This window comes from Antennarius striatus, chromosome 16 (genome assembly GCF_040054535.1).
Source record: "Antennarius striatus isolate MH-2024 chromosome 16, ASM4005453v1, whole genome shotgun sequence".
NCBI classification, from domain to species: domain Eukaryota; kingdom Metazoa; phylum Chordata; class Actinopteri; order Lophiiformes; family Antennariidae; genus Antennarius; species Antennarius striatus.
The window spans coordinates 13,929,531-13,951,948 of NC_090791.1; the positions used below are offsets into that span (position 1 = coordinate 13,929,531).

Genomic DNA, 22,418 nt, shown 5'->3' on the forward strand with positions numbered 1-22,418 from the left:
CAGGCTCAATATGTCATGACTCTCCATGAATACATGTCAGTGCCCAGTGTCCCGCCCTGCAACTCTCTCAGACTTTCACTCATGTTAATTGCTACCCAGGATGAGGTATAAGGTTGACCATCAAGTTCCATAAAGACTCCTCAGAAAAAGGACCCCATTCCAATTTTCCACCAAAAGTCATCTTACGTCACACCTGCAGAAGGGATATCAAACAACCTCACTTCCTGGTTGAAGGTCAGTCATCTAAAGGCACAATGACAGCAGTGTTGAGGGATGATTTCATGGAACATTGCATGTGGAGGTGAAGTTGTTGGATGGCATGTATTTTCTACTGATCTTTACAAAGGCACATCAGATTATTATGAGATCTCTGACATTAGATTAGGGAAATTATTTCAGTGACTCATTTTGGTTAATTCAGATTAGCACGAACTGTCCTTGATCAGTCATGTTCCTCCATCCAGTTCAGCTATTATTAATATTTGTTCACAAGGGTCATGCAAAGCAGCAGTGATGATATAATTACAAACACAGAATGAACAAGCAGGTCTCAACCATGGGAGCTCGTGCAGGAACACAACGCTGTGTCTGTTGTTTGGAAACGTTTTTGGCTTGCAGCATGTTTACTATGCACTTCTTGTCAGGGAACTTTTGTTTCTTGTCAGTGAAACAAAAACATGGGGCAGCAGTAGCTCAGTTCACTATGTCTTGGGCTGGGGGACTGGAAGGTGGCTGGTTCAAGAGCCGTGTCCACTACCAGCGTGAACTATTAATGGAGATGTCCCAGTACGCTGCAGAGGTGCCCTTGAACAAGGTATCGTCCCTTATAAGATGCTCATATATACTGTGCATATACATATATATGGATATATATACATAATATACATACATATACATAAATATATGCATGTGTATATACATGTGTATATGTGTATATGTGTGTGTGTATATATATATATATATATAACTGTGTGTGTGTGTGTGTGTGTGTGTGTGTGTGTGTGTGTGTGTGTGTGTGTGTGTGTGTGTGTGTGTGTGTGTATGTAATGATTACTAACAAGAGTGGAAAAGTAATTTTTCCTGAGGAGGACAAATATTTTGTTTTGGATCTTAATTTTAAATGACATAATAGTTCAGCGATAACATTCATTTGAGGTCATATTTGCTGGTCATACTTTCTGTACATAAAATGTGTGTAGTTAAAATAAAAGGTCTGCCATGACTACAATCTCATCCTGCATAACAATTTGCTCCTTTGGTCTGAGGCTTCAAGAAAACCCTCTCTTGGACTGTGTTCCAGAAATCTACTCAAAATTTTATGCTCTGAATTGTTTTATGAACCAAATGTAAGCACCGAGCCCAGAAATAGCAATAAAAGCTTAAGTAGATTTTTAAAAATCGAACCAATGAATTAAAAATGTTACTTTAGTAAAAGTAAGTAAATGCATTGTATCCCCATTAGTATTATTGACTAATTACTACTGATCCATCTCAGACAGAATCTTACTTTTGTAGCAGAAACTCTTCTTCTGTCAGGTCATGTTTTCTGTGTAACGACTCAATGAATACAGTACAGTACAGTAAAAGAATACAATACAGTAAAAGAAAACCATGTTTCCCACTGAATTGCAGGGGAAATATAAAAGCATATACCATTACATTTAAAAATCTATAATTTGGGTTTTCTCATCTCTCATCCATCTTTATTTCTGTTCTTTTGAATACAATTGCCTTGCCATTCATTTTCTCTGCCCAACACCTAAATTGCTCATTTTCAGCGCAAGAGATTGAGATTCACTTCTTCATCACAGTTCTATACTGAACCGAGACGGTATTTCAACAAGATATTGCCTGTTGTTCCACTGACACGCCAATCTTTTGAATGACATTATATAAGTGTTCATCACTCCTTTCCTAAAAAGAGTGTCTTTGGATTGACTAGAAATCAACTTTGCACGCAACGGCGGACAACTGCCTGCAGTCTGGTGGCATTGAGTTTTCTCATCCTGGCATGAAGTCTTTGACGAACACACGGAGCAGAGCAGCCTTCTCAAAGTGAGCTTTTGTTCACCTCTGCTGTCACAGTCATGGTAAAAAAAAGCACTCTATTCATCACACATTCTGAAGAATCAGTTCGCCACAAAGTATGTCTTCATTTCTATGCACTTACATAAAGATGTTTACACAAATAGAAACTGAAATATCAGCATGAACAGGCACAAAAAGATATATAAGGCCAGGATGCGTTGGAAACCTTTAATAGTTATAATAATTTGTAGAAAATACCCAGGAGTTCAGTCTTATTAATTACAGAAGATAAAGTATCCACACAGGATGTTGGGTTAAGTTACCTCAGTCATCCGCTGAGGTCCAGGTATCTTATTTCCATCTCTTCCTCCAATCATGCTTTCATTGCAGTACACCTTTTTTACAGTATCGTGTGGGGGAAAAGTGAGAGTTTGGAAACCCAAAGACTACTTGATTTAATCATCTGAATCGGTCAGCTCCAGTATCTGTTTGCCTTGATTAGAAATTGCAGTCGCACCTAATGGAACTTTTAGTAACGCAGAGGTACAAATCAAGTGTATATAGGAGCTACTGGAAATAATTTTTGACCACATGGATAAAGCTGAACTAACCATTCAAAAGAAGACAAAGAATAAAAATAATTGAACTTTATTTATACCTCAGGGAAATTATAAGGGAAATTATTTTTCCAATCTAGATTGTTGTTACTTGATGAGATTCTTTAAAATAAATAATTTTGAAAAAACTTTCAGTGAGACACAGCATATAGGACAAACTTTAAGCCATTTTGTGACATTAAAAATCAGGACAGTTGATGAAATGTGGTAATACAGTACAGGTATTCAAGATCCCCAGAGGATTTACTATAACGACTTAAGTTACCGCCTGACCTCTCAATTTCATTTACTGTGCAGACATTCAGCTGCTGCACACTGTCAGTGGGATTGAAAATAAATGTACTCCCTTTGGCATTGAAGGATTAAGCAGCATCCAATGCTAATAAATGCAATGAGTCATTGTTAGTTTTGGTATTTTCACAGCAATATAAAGATACTTCACCCTTTTGCAGTGCTGTTTATGATCAGGAATCATCTTTCTAATTGCTAAATCTGCGGCAGCCATGAAAGGAAAACTATAAACAGACATACTGAACAATAAAGCCTTTATTTTTTTGTATTTCCATAGTTCAAGTTTGTCAGTTCCACCCAATGAAAAGGTGGTAAACAGAGTAAAGGAGTAAGAGGTAGAGCAAGTGTTCCATTCTCATTGTGATTAGCGTAAAAACTCACTTTTTACACACCAAGGGAATGGCCAGCCAAAGAAGGCTGTCTAAAAAAAAAAGAAAACAAAACAAGAAACTAAACAAAAAAAGAAACAGCAGCTTCTTTGCGATGTCACTAGCTTTCCCTTATTATTCACAATCATTAAATACTCCTAACTCACTGACTTTTGATAAAGGTTGCACTACAGTGTAAACCACAAAGGCAAAGAGTGCCGTCCACGAACAGAGGCAGGGGAGTCATCATCACCATCATCTTCATCAGTCTGGGGAGCATGGAAACTGCCTCTGTGTGTCCGAGTTGAAGATACTCTACATAGTACGGTCTGGCGGACGGGATAATGACTGCCCACCATGGACTGAAAAAAAAGGCTCTCGGTCCAGCACTCAGGGAGAGTGCTTCCTAGGGAAAAATAAATGCCTTGTCTCCACGTTAAGAAGAGCACAGAAACCTGAGCGGAGGAGCCTGACAGCAAATCAGTCCAAAACAGGTGCCTGATACTCAGCTGGCCCTGTGAGTGTTTGTGTATGTGTCACACTGCATTAAAACTAACTAATACCAAACACTCTACCACTCATCAGCACTCCCAGGCAGGGAGAATGCCAAGTTACATTAAAAAAAAAATGGAGATAGTATTTACATCCTCAGCACAAAAATTACTTTCCTTAACATACTGTCTGTGTAATGCATAATAAGGAGTCTGCAGGAGAAAAACAAATACACAAGTGCCTCATGTGGAAGAAACTATAACTGACTCCAGGACTGAGTGAAGAGAAAAATGTTGACACGCTGCTGAAAAGGCCAGACCACATTGAGAGAGGATGGAAAAACCCAATCAATTAATGCAGTGATTCTTGAGGACAATTTGAAAAAATGGCACAAAGGTAATGACAGCCCTGATTTTGACTGGACAGCCCCGGAATACTTCTGGTGGCAGCAAACGCTGCACTGAAGCAAACTCATTAATACCAGAGAAAGAAGAAGAGTCCGGCCGCATGAAGGCCTTCGCTGTCGTAAAGTCGGTTCTTGATCCTGGACACTTCACTCTCCTGCCTCACATGCCAATAAAAGATCTAGGAATGATTTGAACTCGCTCCATCCAGAATTTGACACACAACATCATGTGTGTTGTCTCTTGCTCTGGAGGCGGTCCAGTCAGGATTGCGTCCGGACCGATCATTTCTGAACGGGTCGGACCCACGAGACAGATGAAGTCCCCGTCTGCTAAAAACTCTCACATGTAAAATATCAAAACTGTGTGATGAGGACAACATACAAAACATCAGCAAATACAGATTTCATTACACACACAAAAAAAATTGGCTGCTTGAACACATCAACTGTTGGTTTTGCAGATGAAACTCAAAATATTCATAAAATATGTGTCATGAAGAAATAATGTCTGGCTCTGTCCGCTCTCAAGAAGAGGGAGGGCCGTGGGGGGGAGTGAATTAAGACAAAAACAAACAAAGAAAACAAAACGATAAATTGGGATCAGTTCATATTTGTCATGTTCAATATCTGCACACACAGGAAGCTCTGAGGAGTGACTTCAATCTGTTTGGTTTTCGGACTGTTCATATTACCTCCACGCTCCCACTCCAGTGCTGCTGGGCTTGCTTTAAGTCTTTGGGTCGCTCCCCCCTGATGTATGTGGGTACATGAGAGTCTATCATTCCAGTGAGACAAAAGGCAGGCCGTCAGTGTGTTTGGCTGAGAGGTCCTCCGCCTACCCTGACGTGGTGGAGGAGGGAGGGAGGGAGTCCGGAGGGAGCCCATCACTCATCCAGGATGACCTTGACAAAACTGGCCACATCCGTCTGTTTGCAGTCATGCATGGTGAAAAATGGGTGTTGCTGCACCAAAAGTAGAGAAAGTGCTGTGTTTAAATAATTTAAAAGCTGACAGTATTGTCATTTACTTTGGGGAGCAAGCACATGTTTATTTGTGTAAGTTTGGTCTCTTTAGATAAAATCAACAACTAGTGTCACAAAGCATAATGTTTGAGTTAGGAAAATATACTCACCATTAATTCTGTGTAAGCTGGTCTTTCATTTGGTTTCTTTCTTAAACTGTGAAAACAAAGAGCACATGAAAATACACAATTGATCTCAGAAAAAATAAAGCATCAGATAAAAGTTCAATCTCCTCATCAGCTGTTCTGGTAGCACCTGCTTCAGTGAACAGAGTAAACACTGCCCCCTGCTGGACATCAGTGACATGACGTCAATGAAGAGCAAAACAGTCACAGTGTTTGGAGTCCTGGCACAATTATTACATCATCTCCTGATTGCAATTATTTGAATTAAATGCAATCATTTCACATAATTATTCCAATCATTTCCATTCGTCTGGAAGAAAAACAAGCGGATGAAACAAAAATGTCATCTTTCAATCACTATTTCCATGTCGTCTTCCACTGCTCGGTATTTGACAGGTGTTCGTTAATGTCATCTGGTTGCATTCATTCAGCTATGAATGGAGACTGGCCTTCGGTGCCACAGAGTGTTCATTCCATATTTTTTAATGAACATCATGTATCTCTTAGTAACAAAGCAAAATGCAGACTTTTGGTGTCTAAACAAGAAAACAGATTGTATAAAGGATCCACAATCGCCGAGTTCACTGAACCTGAACTAACGTCTACAGCCTCGGTTCCATCCTGCTACAGGCTGCCTAAATAGAAATTAGACGGTGTCAGTAAATGTGTCTTTATTATAAAGGTGTGATCAGACATGTACTCCATAATATTAAACAATTTATTAATTCAATCAGCATCATTCATATCATGGGAGTTTCAGGCTCACCACTGGGAGATGAAGTCTACAAACTCTGGGGAGAAGCGGTCGGCAGGCAGCTGTGGAGACGGCTCATCCACCACCTGTTTGAGCTGCTGGAACGGGGTGCCCCATGCCTCGTAGGGAAATTTCAAAATGGCAAGCTCGATCTGGGAGTTGAAAACAAGAATCATTCATGTTTACATGTTTATTCTGCTTATTTAAATAAACAATTTCAAGAGGTTTTCTCTGGTTTCTACAGTAGCAATAATAAGACATAAAAGTGGTTCCTTATCATTATCAGAGTTAAACGTATAAAGCCTCGTCAATATGTAATCTTTTGTTTTTGAGTAACTGAGGACAGAATGGACTGCAAATTATTTTGCATCAACATGGGACAGGTAGAAACAGTCAAAGGGCACCGTGACACAGCAAGCTGTGTTTTGAAATGCAATTCACTAGAAAGGAAACTTAGAAAATCACAACATTCAACTCAAGGCATCATATAGCAAAGTTAAAAAAAAAATGTTTTTATTGCATGAGACATAACACATGTTGAATCCTGATCAAGACTCTTCCTTCTTTTTTTCCTTTCGGCTTTTCCCTTCAGGGGTCGCCACAGCGAATCAGTTGCCTCCATCTAACCCTGTCTTCTGCATCCTCTTCTCTCACACCAACTACCTTCATGTCCTCTTTCACTACATCCATAAACCTCCTCTTTGGTATTCCTCTAGGCCTCCTGCCTGTTAGTTCAAAGCTCAGCATCCTTCTACCAATATATTCACCATCTCTCTTCTGGACATGTCCAAACCATCTCAGTCTGGCCTCTCTGACTTTATCTCCAAAACCTCTAACATGTGCTGTCCCTCTGATGTACTCATTCCTGATCCTATCCATCCTGGTCACTCCCAAAGAGAACCTCAGCATCTTCATCTCTGCTACCTCCAGCTCTGTCTCCTGTCTTTTCCTCAGTGACACTGTCATCTGTAAACATCATAGTCCATGGAGATTCCTGTCTAACCTCGTCTGTCAGCCTGTCCATCACCATAGCGAACAAGAAGGGGCTCAGAGCTGATCCCTGATGCAGTCCCACCTCCACCTTGACCTCCTCTGTCACACCTACAGCACACCTCACCACTGTCTTACAGTCCTCATACATGTCCTGCACCGCTCTAACATACTTCTCTGCCACTCCAGACTTCCTCATACAATACCACAGTTCCTCTCTGGGCACCCTGTCATAAGCCTGTCTCGAGTCCTGATCAAGACAATCACTGTATAAATAAGGGCTTATTAATTCATGGTTGTCAAACACTGGTAACTGTCCTTATCAAGTGCAGAAAAGTGGAAAACTGATGACGTAACACCAAACATGTCCATTGCCAATGTCTCTGACATAAGATTACAGATTAGGAGAGGATCTATTTTCTCTATTAAACTGAATAAAACAATGAGGAAGTGAACGTGACAGATGCATTAGACAGATGACAGCATTAGCCTTCCTTAAACCCAATGAAACGTCATTGATGTGTGAGCAGACTCAAAAAGCCACATTTTGAAAAGCCCAGCCCTACTCACCATTGTGATACCCAGACTCCAAATGTCTGACTTCACACTGTAGCCTTTCTGATTGAGGTCAGGGTTAATTCGCTCGGGCTGAAATGCACAAGAAAATTCGGGGATGTTAAGAATGGGATTCTCTAAAAAAAAAAAAACAACTTTTCTAGCGTCTGCCAGCAGTCCTCACGTACCGCCATGTAGGGCTTGCATCCAGCATCCATCGTTTTTGCCACGGAGTCCACCAAGTGGCCACTGATGCCGAAATCACACATCTTTACTTGGCCCAGAGTGTTGATCAGAACATTGGAGGGTTTCACATCTGCAGAGCGACACCATGAGATGGAGAACGGAGCGACAGAATGATGAAGAACGTCTTCATGAAGCCAAACTGTACACTCAGAGGATGCAATTTTCTGATTACCTCTGTGTATCACTGACAGGTTTCTGTGGAGGTGCTCCAATGCCTTCACGATCTGCAGAAGAAGCATAGAAACTCTGGAATTTCTGGACAAATAGGCTGATAGCTGAAGTCTCACTCGGTTTAACAAGTGCTTTACATGAACATTAATGGGACAGTATATAAAAAAAACCCCACATCATAACAGCTAGATTGTCATATAATCGACTCAAAAGACAGTTCCAAAGGAAAGAAATGGTGACTGAAGATTAAATGTGTGGCAGCTTTAAACCAGGCTCAGGTGACGAGACCTTTCAATTTAAATCATGCATTTTGAAATATGACTGCAGCAAAAAAATAAACTCATGTAAACAAGAATAAACTGGAGAAGACATGTTGCTCTATTCTGCCGGGGTCGGGGGTGGCAGACATGTAGCCCTTGGTCCAGAGTTTCGGATGCGCTGATTGTCGGAAATAAATTAACCAAAAATTTGCTAACCTGGCTTATTTCGTTTAAAACACACACACACACACACACACACACACACACACACACACACACACACACACACACACACACACACACACAGCACAATTTTTGGTTCTAATTTTCCTTTGCTAACTGTGGTGAACTATTCCTTTAATGCACATGTAAAAACACTTCACATCTACTGAAATTGGATGTAGGATATGATAGGATGTACTGCTACTGTGATCTTGCCCAAGATGTCCTCAGGGATGGTTTTGCCTTTGTCTATAACCTTCTTGTAGAACTTATCCAGAGACGTGTCCATGAGCTCCATACAGATCCATACATCTCCCTGAAAGAACAAGACAAAAAAAAAAAGAAACAAGATGATCAGGAGATGAAATAGAAATTTTAACACAAATGTGTGGCCTACCATTGGAGTGTTTTAATAGCAGGTACTTGCAGTTAGCAGCTAACTCAATGAAGAAAATCGATTGAAAATATCTGAACAATGGGAGATGGCACAAGGTCCTTTCCCGGGTTATACCTCATGTAACAGGGAGATAAACTTCTGATTTTAGTCCAATACATACTAATCAATAAGTGGCCTACGCTATTCCACTATGGCTTTATGCTAAATATGAATACGAATATGGACAGAGTCTTTCGTCAATCTTCTGAGTGCTTGGGTGGGCTTTCAGAGAACTTATGGATACAAATGAGACGACAGAAACGATGCAATGTCACCTGAAACTGCTGAGGTTGCTATAATCGGAGTAAGGCATGTAAAAAACTAAGGAAAAGAAGGAAAATTAATAGGTGGGGAAGCACTCTGTCCACAACTCAGGATGAACCCAAAAGATGCTGATACATCATAGTGGGGGCGGCAGTGGCTCAGCGGTAGAGCAGAAGTCCTCAGACCAGACATCGGCGGTTCGAATCCCACTCCCGCCGGAGCGTGAGCTGACAGTGGGAGGTGCCAGCTCACCTCCAGGCCACTGCCGAGGCACCCTTGAGCAAGGCGCCGTCCCCCCCACAAGCTGCTCATTTGGGGCGCACCCCGAAGTCGCGACCCTTCACTCTGCCTCCCCATGTACTAACAATTGTACTTACCGAATGCCTACAGGCCCCTAGTGTGTGTTGTGTTTGTTCAGGGGCCTGTACACAACTTTGTATGCATGGTTTGATACATATATGCATGTAAAAAAAATTATTTCCCCGTAGGGGATCAATAAAGTTGACTTCCTTTCTTTCTTTCTTTCTAGTGTATGCCACATCTGTTTTTCCTTTCAGAAACCATCTTCAGTGTTTAAAATCACAAACTGGTGCCAGTGCAAAGAAGCAAATGCGAGAGAGAGAAGTGTCTCTGCGTGTAAAAAGGGCTCATGTCGGTCACTCCATTGCTTCTGTACCTCTCTGAAGAGGGCGCCGTAGAACGTCACAGTGAAGAAGCAGTCCACTGTCCTCATGGAAATGTCCAGATCCATCAGAAGCCTCTTCTGCTCTAAAGTGTTAACTGTGGCACGAATCCTCTGTGGACATTTAAATCACAGATTCAGCAGCCAGCATCATCAGCAATACAAATCTATAGATGTCCGGTGTCCCATCAACCAAGCACAAAACACGCTACACATCCTGGAGATCTTAAACATATTTACATGTTGAGCTCACATGTTGACTATATCCATGTGTCCCTGTGCAAAACCATGGTGAGGGGAAGTGGAGCCTACCTTGACGGCCATGATAACTCCACTGGGCACATGTTTCATCTTGTCCACCACACCGTATGCACCCCTCCCCAACTCCTCAATCTGCTCCAAGTCATCAGCCTTTACCACAAAGTTCTGGAGGGAGGTGTCCAGACATCACGATCATGCATTCATTCAGCTTAACGGATCAGAGACATGCATGTTAAGGCAACCGATTTACCTGCTCTCCAATCGTGACACAAGCCTTTGAGTCAAGATCCCGAGGAGGCCTGAAGGAAGAGAGGAACGTCGGTTATAAATAGCAGTGTTTATCCAAAAAATAGATATATATTCTGAAAAATCTTCTGGCATGTAAACTCGTAGCAATTCCCCATCATGGACTGTTTGGAATTTTAATACAGATTCTGTTTAGGAGAATGTTATACAACTATATAATAGTTGTATAACAGCGAGCTGCAATCCCAGTGGCAGGTGGAGCCAAAGGAATGATGAGTTAACAGAGGAGGTAGAGGGCAGCAAAAACATGCAAGAGAAGGTGAAGTTTACTTTCAAAACAATAAATTAATTAACCTATTAAAATAAAAACCCTGGAGCTCTTATCTTATCTGCAAGATTGATGCTGTATTTCAGTGTACTATGGACACTAGCAGGTTTGGTACAGCAAACTACAGCAACACTGAAAAACCTGGTGGAAAGCAGACCGTTCCAGGCCTACAATGATTTTTAAAATATAGTCATTTACACAGAAGGACAACTCATGATTGAAAGGCTCTGCAGTGACATCTCCTGGTCAAACCTGAACCAAAACCCAGTCAGAAAAGGGAACCAAAACAAGCAAACAAACAATCAAACGAACAAAAAAAATTAAAAAATTTCTTACGCTGCTGCTGGTGGTGGCTGCGCAAACACTTCTTTGGCCAGCTTGAGCCCAGGATTCTTCTTCTTTCCTAAAACACAAGAAACGAAAAACTGCTGACCTTTCATTTGCATGTCGGCTGTTAAGTTTGGAATAAATCTGCATTCGGTTGCAACAGCCAGCTTGTATGATGAGCGCACACTAAATAGAGTTTGCTTGTTTTGTTTGCACCAGCCTGTGGACAGGGGGATTTTTTATTCTGTTCCAGTAATAGGGAGTGTTTTCAAGGCAAAAATCAATTTCAAGTTGCCTCTCACTGAAACTATAGGGAACCATCTGTTATCTCAGTCAAGATTAGGTGTGTTCAGAGCTGAGGCCTTGCAATAGAAGGAAGGTGGACTGAATGACTAATCGACATTGGTATGATGAGTCAAATGTGGAGGGAAGGCTAGAGAGGGGGGTATTCAAGCTTTCCTTCCTGTTCTGGTTGTTTTTCACATGTATTTCTATCTTTATGTAGCTTCTTTTTTTTTTTTTTTAAATATCTGGGCTAAGCAGCTGTAAACAGTGTAGCCGCGGGGCCTATCTGTGTTAAATCACTGACAGCAGTCCATTCATAAACACCGTTTACCAGCAGCCACTGGGACTTCCCACATGCGGCCGTGGGTCCGTGCCAGAACGATACCGCTTACGAGCAACAACACCAGGGGAAAAAAAATCGTACTTTTTTTTTTTTTTTTGCCTGGGACACTGGTGTTCAGCGTGATCGCTCATGCTGCAAGATTGAAAGGGAATACGGAACGTGTCTCTTGACCTCTATCTTTTTGTGCATGATGGTCATTTCCTGTTCTGGTCCCACTGCAGACGGATTCACTGTGGGTTGTTTGATTATTCCACCTCAATTCTGGGGAACTGGTTTACTTTGCAAACTATTCCACTTTGCTTTGGAACAAACACAACTGCTCCTTGGAAAGTTATCAATGGGTCAATTTACCAGAATGATTTCGACCGTCATTATCGCCGTGAGGATGTATTTGCCACTGAGTCATACAGATCCGGCATAGAGGAAGTATGATTGGGTAAACCCCTCCTTGCAAGATCAAGCAGAAAGGGAAGTGAGTTTTCACTCAGATTTGAGATTCTAAGGCGTAACACTAAAACATCAAGAGGTCCATTTTATGCTGCAACCCTAAAATAGCCGTACAGTGTGTGGACACACTACGACAGTCTCATGTGGTCAGGAGAGATTGAAGTGTGATTTACTGACACATGCTCAGCCCAAAAATAGATTTGCATTTCCTCTGCATGGGATAAAGTAGGAGCATTCAAAGCTCATGATGACCCGACGGACGAGACTAAAAGGCTTTTTGTGCAGCTCATAAAGATGACAGTGCAGGACAAAGAACATGTGACATGTCTAAGCTGTTATACCAAAATCGTACTATGCACATTCAGCTTAAAACACATTACATTTTAGTTTACATTAACTCGTGTGTAGTTCTGCAGCAAAGCATGTAGGGTGAGATACGAATCATAGTCAGCCAGGCTGCACGCATCTGCTTAAAACACAACAAATGTCAGAGACCCTTTGGGACATATGATGTCATTTCACCCGGCCAACTTGCTGCACGCTGTCCCCATTCAGGCTGACCGAGGCAAAGTCAGGGCAGCTTTCCACTCTCAAGACCTGCCTGGCGTCTGAGCCCGGTGTGAATAACAGTATCGTGACATCGGTCTCAGCTGCAGTCGAAGCGCGTTGAGGCAACGCAGGAGAAAAAAAGCGCACATGCATAAACATTTCCTCAGAATGAAAACAAGCAATCAATCATCCATATGAATGTAGTTTTACATGAAAGTATGACACAATTTTCAGTGTATAATTTATTTTTTTTTACAAGAAAACGTCTATCTCTAAGAGATTTTAAAAAAAAATCATGGTATTTAGGTCCCAGACTCACTCTCTCTCTCTCTTTATCTGTGCCTCCTTTATCCTACAAATCTCTCAGCAATCATTCATCTGAGCGAATTTACACAAAAGGAGAATCACAGAATATATGACGGATTCAAGTACAGATGAATAAAGAGTGGAGATGGGATGAAAATGTTCATGACTGGCACCAAAATGACTCATTAGTCCAGCAACGCAAGGGGACACAACAATGTCATGACAGGTGTATAGCTCCTGGTAACACTGTGTAAAGTATGAAGTAGTCTGGACAAACAGTTCTCAAGAAACACGGAAGCAGCTGCACCTGAGTCTCCTTCGTACCAGTGCTTTAAAAATAATCGATAATTCTCCAGATACTGCTGTAATTATTCTTGTCACATCTGCAAGTGTGCAACAGGATTTTGGACTATAAGATTTCATCAAAGTGTCCAAGGAAGAGCTGAATGCACCTCTGATTTTTGTATTTGATGCAACAATCTAGAAAACACATGTGCACAAGTACAAGGCGGACTCTGGTAAGTGTCCCCAGCTGCTTGTGTACACATCCCTTTAGGATAGTGGGGGGGGGGTTCCAGGTAGCGGGGGTCTCTGCCAGTTGTTACACACAGTAGCTGTGTGTAACATTAGTACACACTGACGTCAAGAAGAGCAAAGACGTTCAGCGGAAACTATCCAGAGTTCGGTAATACCTACGTAACGCGGACAAGAATTTCTGGATTGTGCATGGGATCAAAGTGTCAATAGCTATGTGGCGAGTCATCATCAGGAAGCTTCGGCCTCAGAGTGAGTCCATATAGAGAAAAGAGTGAGTCACACTCAGATAATCTTCCACACCAACCCTATCAGTGCTGTTAGGGAGAATCCAATCTCAAACATGCCTCCGCAATACGCATGAACAGCACTGCAATGCACTTTAGGGCCCGTTCCAATCTTGATGACAAAAAGGTAGAACTCCTGAAGTGCAGTAGAAGTGTGCATGAGGAGAAGATATATATATATATATGATATTAAAAAAAATAAAACTTTCACCAGACACTTTGATCATTGATTTGTTGCACAGGGTAGTTACAGCACAGAACCTGTGTGGCAGCTATAGGGTGTCTGCTTGCAGCCGGTGAACAGTAAACAAAGAGAGGCTGCAGTGTGTTGGTGCTGCGAGTCAAAACATGCCACGGTAGGCCGAAGGCTACGATCGGCTGAGCCAATCTCCACAGCCCTCACAAAACAGTGTGTCCTCACGTCCATAGTAACGCTAGTATGATTGTGTAACAAGACAAGCGGTGAACTTGAAATGCAAATTGACATCATCACTATTGTGTGACGCAAAGGAAGGACCCTGATTTTTTTTTCCAAGGCGTGTGTTTAATCAACAGTGTAGGGTGACCACACAGAATACACTCTTTGCTTTTCTTCTGACTGAAAGAACACACAAGGGCGTGAATAGAGAGTCCTGGAATCGTTTCAATAAGAAATAAAGAGTTTCCATATCGTTTTTTTGTTTTTTTTAAAGAGCTTCTTTTTTTTTTTTTTTTTAGTGGAAGCGTTGCTAACAGGCTGGTGGAAAAAAAAACTGACTAAATAACAGTCCGAAATAATACACACCTGTGGTCCCGATGCTTTTTTTTTTTTTTTTTTTTTTTTTTTTAAATAGAACCTAAAAGGAGAAACAGTCTCCAGCGCGGTTATTCCCAACTTGGCTGATAATTAATCTTGGGGGGGGGGAATCATTTACAGTCGTGAAAAACGTTGTTAGCTACTCACAACACGGGATCTTAACGAAGCGTTGCGTGTGCGACTTGGTTAAAATATAAAATAAGATCACTTATTGCACCACCGCTAGATGGTTATGAATTTACTAATCAGATATTGATGTCTGGAGACTTTGATTCATGATAGGAAGCAGAAAAGAAACGCTGGCTAGCGTCTTTTTCCTCCTCGCATACATGCAGCTTTCCACCTGGCAAGGTTAGGTTACTCAAACATAGCTAGCTAAATTACTTCGTTACAAACGGCATCCCCATATTTTAAGAATATGCATAGTTGTTTGAAAAAATAATAAATGAACACACTTACCTGCTTTAGAAAGAGACATTTCCCCTTTGCTTTGATGAGGGGGAAGGGAAGCACAAAGACTTTTGCCTTTTTTTACTCCCTCCCTCCCTGCATCTAGCCCTACACCCGCTCAGGATAGCTGGCTTCTGCAAAAACTAGCAGCGATTAAAACTAAACGCTTTATCTTCGTGCAATCTCGATTCTTCAAAGAAGAGTTCACTCGATCAAAGAGTGTTAGAAGGATGCACCACTTAAAATTAACTCGCCACGGGTTGTACAGTTCGAGTTAGTTTGCTAACAAAACCTGCACTTTTAGGGTGGCCAAAGTCTGACAGCTGAAGGTTCCAGCGACGCGATGACGCACTTCCTGCGTCACCCTAAGCATTGTGGGACAAGTAGTTTGTTAATGCCATTGCTGTGTAGGATGTAGAATTTCTGCAAACTGTTAATGAATGCATAATAAATTATAAGTATCAGTGATTTTACATTATAAATAGTTTTTAAAAAACAATTTCAAGTCAATACAGAGTAATGGTTACATCATAATCTTTATTGTTATTTTTGCAGGTGTATCAGAATGACAATCACTGGTGATGTCAATAAAAGTAAGAAAAAAAATGAACATGTTACAGTAAAGGAGAAAAAAATCTAAATAACTGCACTAGCAGTTTTCAGCGTCTTGCAAATTAACATATATTACAAGGCACACTGACAATTGGAATGCAATAAATTTACATATTTTTGCGTGAAAGAAATCATGTATGGGTCATATATTGGAATATTGGATTTATGGGCTACAATCTATATTTGACTGCTGGCTACTAAAAGTTATACAATTAATAAAAAAAAGTATTTTACATATTCCATTTCTGCAAACCAACATTAGGAGCATGCTGTTAGATTAAAAATCTGAACAGGTACAGTACTGCAAAGTTTTTCATTTTTTTCAGTTGAAATACAAAATATCCACCATAAGTATTCTGGTAATTACAGTTCAGCTGTTATTACAAGCTGTATATTTGTACCAAAAACCTCCGTGCTTTAAGTTGGGAGCAAATAAATTGCACAAACTAGTCAACACTGAAGATGTCACAAATCTGATACATAAAAAATGTGCTGTGATATGAGTTCACTGACATATGAGCGTGTGTGGAAAGTGGGTGGCAGACGACGGAGTTTCATTAAATTCTTATTTCCTAGCAACGACGAGGCTATGGTACAGAGGTTTAATTATAATGTGGAGATAAAGGGAGCTGTCAATTAAGTACTCAGAAGAACGGCGCTGCAGGTCAGCATCCAGCAGAAAATCTCCTGTTTCCTCAGTGCTTTGGTGAAAGTTGTAGACATGGCGAACCACCACTTTGCCTTGCTGCTTCGCCATCACAATCACTGTCTTCTGGAAACTAACACCGGCAAAATCCGGACTTGAAGTGGCCGGTGTTACAATGATGCGAGGTCGCCCTCCATCTGTACGTGTCGGCTGCATGGCACCCAGTTCGGTATAGGTTGACCTGGCGCTAAGTGGGAGCCAGCGAGGGGAGAACAATGCATTCCAGGTCACTCTCTTAATGGAGTCATGGCCACTTGGCCCAAGTTGGGTCTGAAAGCTGAAACTACGGTCATCACGAGTTGGGCTATTGATGATCCAAGGGGAACCCCAGAAGGAAGACAGGTAGTTGCGTGGAGTGAAAATACTACAGTTGACATCAAAGTACTTAGCAAGTTGGATAGGTGAGGCTGAGTGGAATTGGAAAGCCAGATAGAGTAGGTCACGGATAGACTCGTAATACTTCAGCATGAGCGGAGACTGCTTCTGAAGGCGGAAGAGGTGCTGTGGGGGGATCATGCCATATCGAACAGCCCTTAGGGCTTTTTCAACAGTTGCACTGATGGGCTGGTTCTGACTAATCCAGGTCTCCAGGGCCTCATAGAGCTGTAGCTCACTTTGCAGAATGAGGTCAGAGCGTTGCAACAAGGAGAGGAGCAGATCTTCACTGATGGAGCCCCATTCTCCGCTCTGCAGCACAGAAGACAGGTTCCAAGACAGGTACTGTAGGCAGCTGTCCAGCAGGGCCTCATCCCCAACTTGCATTGCATAGCTGTACCAGCTGACCACATGGCCTGTTGGCGAATCACTGGACAGATGTTGGGTCATATATTGAGTTAGACCCTGCTGCAAGCCCCACACGTGGTACTTGCTGGCCAACTTGTGCAAGGAAATAGCCTGATCTAACCTCACTGAGATGTCTCCAGAGTACAGGTACCTGCAAGAGAAACAGAAGCAAGTTAACCCAGCTATATATTGAAGCTTATGTTCTCTCTTTATGTCTGAATTGCTGAATGAAAACCACACTGCTCAAATTATCAACTGTGAGCCTAAAACAGCAAATGTAATTTTAGAATATTTTATAAGCACAAAATTTTCACTCCTCCAAAGGAAAGAGACAAAAGGAGTTAAGGCATATAGGTTTACAAATGAGGACCATTTAATTACACTTAAATTTAGTTACACAGGTTCTGGTTACATTACATTGCACTTTATTAACTCAGATAAAAATATTATCCAGGGGCCGTGAGGTGCAACTCAATGCAACAAATGACAAAATATCTTTGTGGGGTTTTTTTGGCTACAGGTAGATCACAGGTATTGTCGTCCTCACCTGACAAACTTGTCAAAGACAGTTGCACAATCATGTGTCTCCTTCACAGCCACAACGCTGCTATTTCGGCCGAGCAGTAGTTCCTCAAAAACGTCACTTTGCATTGTGAGAACCAGGCTATGGACCTGGATCACCTTCACCTCATCTGTGTTGATGGTCTGTACCCGGAGAGTGATATCACTGCCATTCCCCATGGCCAGCAAGTTCTCCATACGATGTACCAAACTCATGGAGTGGTTCAGCACCGTGGCTCCGCTCTCCAGTCCTACCTCCTGCCTCAGAGCAGCTGAGAAAAAGATTGTTCTCATTCAGTCTCTGAGTTACTGTAACACTTCACATTCTTACTCATTCCGTCATCACTGTTATTTGCCTGGTCCTGATGCTGCTCTTTACAATTTCACAGCATGCAATTTGTTTTAATACTTGAATCAGATTTGACTCAGCAGGAAATACAAAATGAGCTCCTGAACTCTTTGACTAAACCACAACCGATACTGTGTTGGAGAAAAAGCAGATTTGCAGATCCTTCCACTTTTTTGTTTTTAATGATGAGAGGAAGAGAGCAACATGCTGGATAGCTGAATCAGAAAACCTCCAGGTGCTCAGAAAAGCATCATTACAGACAGCTGCTCAGGGTCTTCTTGTGCCGATGCACAAATGCCACAAACAGGAGAATCACACATGAAAGAAGCAGTGTGACAAGGAACAGTTTCCCTTGGCCTGGTGCTGGGTGTTTAATGAGACACAGGGGGAGCACACTTGGCACCCTGGAATGCCTCAAAGTCATCCCATCTTTAACACAATCAGTCACCCTTGCTTCAAAGTAAGCTTTCTCCAATTAGCCAGGCAACACCTTGAGCCCCCAACTGTAAGGTGGAGCATGAAACGGTGTTTCCCAACAAATGATTTTTTTGTCAGTCTAGCTGATTAACATTTTCAATTCAATTCAAAGTAGTCGTAAAGTTATTCAGAATGTGTCAGTGAAAACAACTAAAAACAATTAAAAAAATTTTTTTTAACACAGTTCATTTATGTAGGATTGGATGAGCTTGTGCTCATAATGAATTTGTAAAGAAATCAAGTGACAGCACTGGACAATGGACTAAATCAAAGTCAGATTCTCCTAAGAGTAAGGAAAGCCCTCTGTCAGTGAGTGCTGTGGGTTACTGAGTAGGCACGAAGACAGGCAGCAAATGGACTTGACTGTCTTCCCCTCACCCAGTAGACAGATAGATGAGGACGGGATCAGTAGAATAGATAAATACCCGTCCACTGCCCTGAGGCTGAGCGTGTGCCATACACTTCAGCTGTGTCCTACTATCTACTAACAGCATGGGGGAAGCTGGACTGAAGTAGAACAATTCAGCTGCTATACAACATGCTTACATCGGTCATATGAACCTTTAGAGGAAAACATAGAAACTGATGGTATTTCTTATCTTACCTCCGACTGTAACAGAGTTGAAGTGGATTAAGATGAGTGAGGCACCCAAATAGACCCATGCAGGGATCCCTTCTTCCCATGAGCGTACCATTTCTTCCCAGTCACTTCCTGCTTTCTTTGTCCTTTCCCCTCTCTTCCTCACTCTCTTCCACTCTTCTTCTTCTTCTTCTCGCCGCTGTGTCTGAGTGTGTGTAAGCAGAAAGGTGTGTTGCCCCGTGTGCCGCTCGATGCTCTGTCCCACACTCTTTATGTAGGACGCTGGCCTTTCCCTGGCGCATCTCACAACCCGAAAGGCTCCATTGATTGGTGGAATCTGGCAGGGGCGTTGCTATAGCGACAGCTTTGATTTTGATTTTCTCCCTTTTGGATGTTACATGGAATTGATCAGTGGCACCAGGCCAAACGAGGACTCGGCTAATGTTGTTGTTTCTTTTTTTTTTTGTTTAAAAGTCAGGGGAGTGTGGCACTATTTACAATCAATACTAACACAGTTTTGTGTTTTAATGGCACACAGATGCAGTAAATCTCTGAACCTCAAAAACTGACTAAATTCAGTCTAATCACTGCCATATAATTAGTCAATTAATTATTGTGGGTACCTACTGAGACCATCTGCCATGAGAAAATTGAGGTTCTAATAAGTTTGACCGACTGCCTTTGAATTCAAATTTCATTATCCATTTTGTTGGACAGCTGTGAGCAATTATTTCTGCAAAGGCATATTAATCTCACTAATGGGGGGATAATTTCATTGGTGATGGATCTGCTCACTATCTTTAGGTGAGCTCTCTCAGCAATTTTACTTTATGTGGTCAAATTGCTGATATTTAAATGCAGCTTTTGTAAATGTCCTTATGCATGTTTAGTCTAATTTAACCCTTTATATTTGGGATATGCTGATACTGCTGTCAAGCACATGAAATGAGAGAAATGCACATTCTAGAACATCATGTTGGATTTGAAAACTAAAAAAAGATAATGCTTTTGGGCATTGAACTGGGATGCTATAAGATGTTTATTTAATAAACATTCATTAATACCTCAGTTAGCACTGATTTGTTGATCAGAGATTAAGTCAATATTCAGATCCCTGTTAAGAAGCCTCACTAAAAAGATCTCACTGTGGATCTGATTTTTTTTTTTTTATTCATAGTAATTGACTAAACCAATAGTCCCAAATCCAATATCTATTCTAGCATGTTGTAATACAAATCCACCATGTTCACTAAAAACATCATGTCAGAAAGCGGTGAAGCCCTGAAGGCTGCCAGGTTGCAATATAAATGCAGGAGAGGAGGCGTCCCGTGAGACCCCAACCTGAGCTGCTGCTAAGAATAACCTGACAGGTTCTCAGAGTAGGGCGCTTAAGCCGAGGTACCCTAATGAAGACATTCGTATAACAAAATAGATGGGACAGTATAGTATAACAGGATACCCATTTCTCTGGTAGCATTTCTGCATACAAATATAAATTTAATTTAATGAATGCAAACCACCTACACGAACGAGGCTCCTGGTGTCAAACAGGTGTTGTACACTTTCACAGCTCCAAGCTGCTACATACTGAAACACAAAGCAGGCAGCTGTTATCCAGCCTATCAATGAAAGCAACGGCAAAAACAAAAATCCAAATCCCTCTGTGTATCTGGAAAGGTCATGCCTTCAGTTAAGGTCACAATGCTTTCTCCTTGGAGAACAACTCCTATGAAGAATCTGATCACAATGCAAATGTTGGATTGACACGCAACTGGGTTCGTGAGAGCACCCCTCGGGTCGGGATCCATCAAAGGATCGCTGCACCACAGGGAGCTTCATCACACCGAATGAATGCTATGTGTGTCACCAGGGTTAGCTTGGAAAATGTGTCCTGGATGACCTTCCTCTGATGCTAGATCCATGAGGATGCATTCACTAGTGAGGCTGTTAGAACATGACATATATTTGACATAAATGTTGAATCATTTCAATGTCTAAATGAAAAAGCACATAAAATGCAGAAAAAATAAACAGTCTGTCTTATACTGATATTGCCAATCTTCTTCTTTTTTTCCTTTCGGCTTTTCCCTGTACATATGGGTACAGACCTGAAACACACAAATAAACACACATGCACGCTCGCGCGCGCACGCACGCACACACACACACACACACACACACACACACACACACACACACACACACACACACACACACACACAAAGGGCCCGTAGGCATGCAAATAAATGGTGAGAGGTGAACCAGCAGGCACTTAGCAATGACCAATTGCTCAAGGGCACCTTGGCAGTGCTCAGGAGGTGAACTGGCACCTCTCCGCTGCCAGTTCACACGTCTAACTTCTTTCATCCACGTGGGTCTTGAATCGATCACCCTCCGGTCTCCAGCCCAACACTCAGTGGACTGAGCCCCTGCCACCCCATAGCCTGTTTCATAGCTAACATTTCAGAATTAAACTGAAGGAGAGGGCTGATGGCAGATGTTTTGCTTCTAAATCCATTCACACATATAGATGAAGATAAATATATTTTTTTTAAAAACTAAACTAAAGTTCTGCTTTAATACTCTATATTGTCTGATGATTTGAGTCTGCTCTACACCACAAACCATCACTGCAACAACCTCTCAGTAATGGCTTTCTGACATTTAAATCCTCCTTAATGTGTAATAGCAAAGCATGATTTTGTTGGCCTGTTATAATCAACCATTTTACACAGTATTCCAGAGGGTTGTAAATGCAATTGAAATTCAAATTTTTTATATGATGTCATTGAAATTGAAATTGAATATTCAGGAATCGATCTTAATTTTGTACAACAGAGACATTTTAAAAGGCTAAAATCAATGGTAGCAATCAATGCTCCACTGTTAAGTGGCTTGGCCTACAACGGATCAATAATAAGATCTATTTTGTTCTACAATCTGATCTGATTATGTAACACAGACTCTGTCTATCATGCACTGTAACTATGTTTTCCACCAGGTGGCTCTCCGATGTGGACACTGGGATGCGCAGCCCCGGTGATGGAGAGTGTTCTGACAGAAATCACTCAGGTGATGAAATCGCTCACATACGAGTGTGTGTGTGTGTGTGTGTGTGTGTGTGTGTGTGTGTGTGTGTGTGTGTGTGTGTGTGTGTGTGTGTGTGTGTGTGTGTGTGTGTGTGTGTGTGTGTGTGTGTGTGTGTGTGTGTGTGTGTTAATGATAATGATTACTGAGCATGAGCCAAGTGAATTATAGTCAA

The 22,418-nt window shown here is 41.6% G+C and overlaps 2 protein-coding genes and 1 long non-coding RNA gene across 3 annotated transcripts; 1 reads left to right on the plus strand and 2 right to left on the minus strand.

Moving 5' to 3' along the window:
* Positions 1-653: 653 nt before the first annotated feature.
* Positions 654-6,248, plus strand: LOC137609551 (uncharacterized). Its single transcript, XR_011038356.1, has 3 exons — positions 654-814; positions 1,943-2,090; positions 6,110-6,248. It is a non-coding gene; the product is annotated as an uncharacterized lncRNA (long non-coding RNA).
* LOC137609550 (dual specificity mitogen-activated protein kinase kinase 6-like) lies at positions 3,174-15,416 on the minus strand. Its single transcript, XM_068336645.1, has 12 exons — positions 15,098-15,416; positions 11,101-11,167; positions 10,441-10,489; positions 10,242-10,355; positions 9,924-10,043; positions 8,747-8,863; positions 8,067-8,118; positions 7,837-7,964; positions 7,664-7,741; positions 6,116-6,255; positions 5,335-5,380; positions 3,174-5,164 (listed from the first exon to the last, which is right to left on the minus strand). Exons 1-12 carry the CDS (start codon positions 15,114-15,116, stop codon positions 5,087-5,089), a joined length of 1,008 nt encoding a protein of 335 aa, XP_068192746.1. The 5' UTR covers positions 15,117-15,416; the 3' UTR covers positions 3,174-5,086.
* Positions 15,417-15,605: 189 nt separating this feature from the next.
* btbd17b (BTB (POZ) domain containing 17b) lies at positions 15,606-19,382 on the minus strand. The gene is made up of 3 exons (XM_068337452.1): positions 19,181-19,382; positions 17,737-18,022; positions 15,606-17,340 (listed from the first exon to the last, which is right to left on the minus strand). Exons 1-3 carry the CDS (start codon positions 19,269-19,271, stop codon positions 16,266-16,268), a joined length of 1,452 nt encoding a protein of 483 aa, XP_068193553.1. The 5' UTR covers positions 19,272-19,382; the 3' UTR covers positions 15,606-16,265.
* Positions 19,383-22,418: the final 3,036 nt, after the last annotated feature.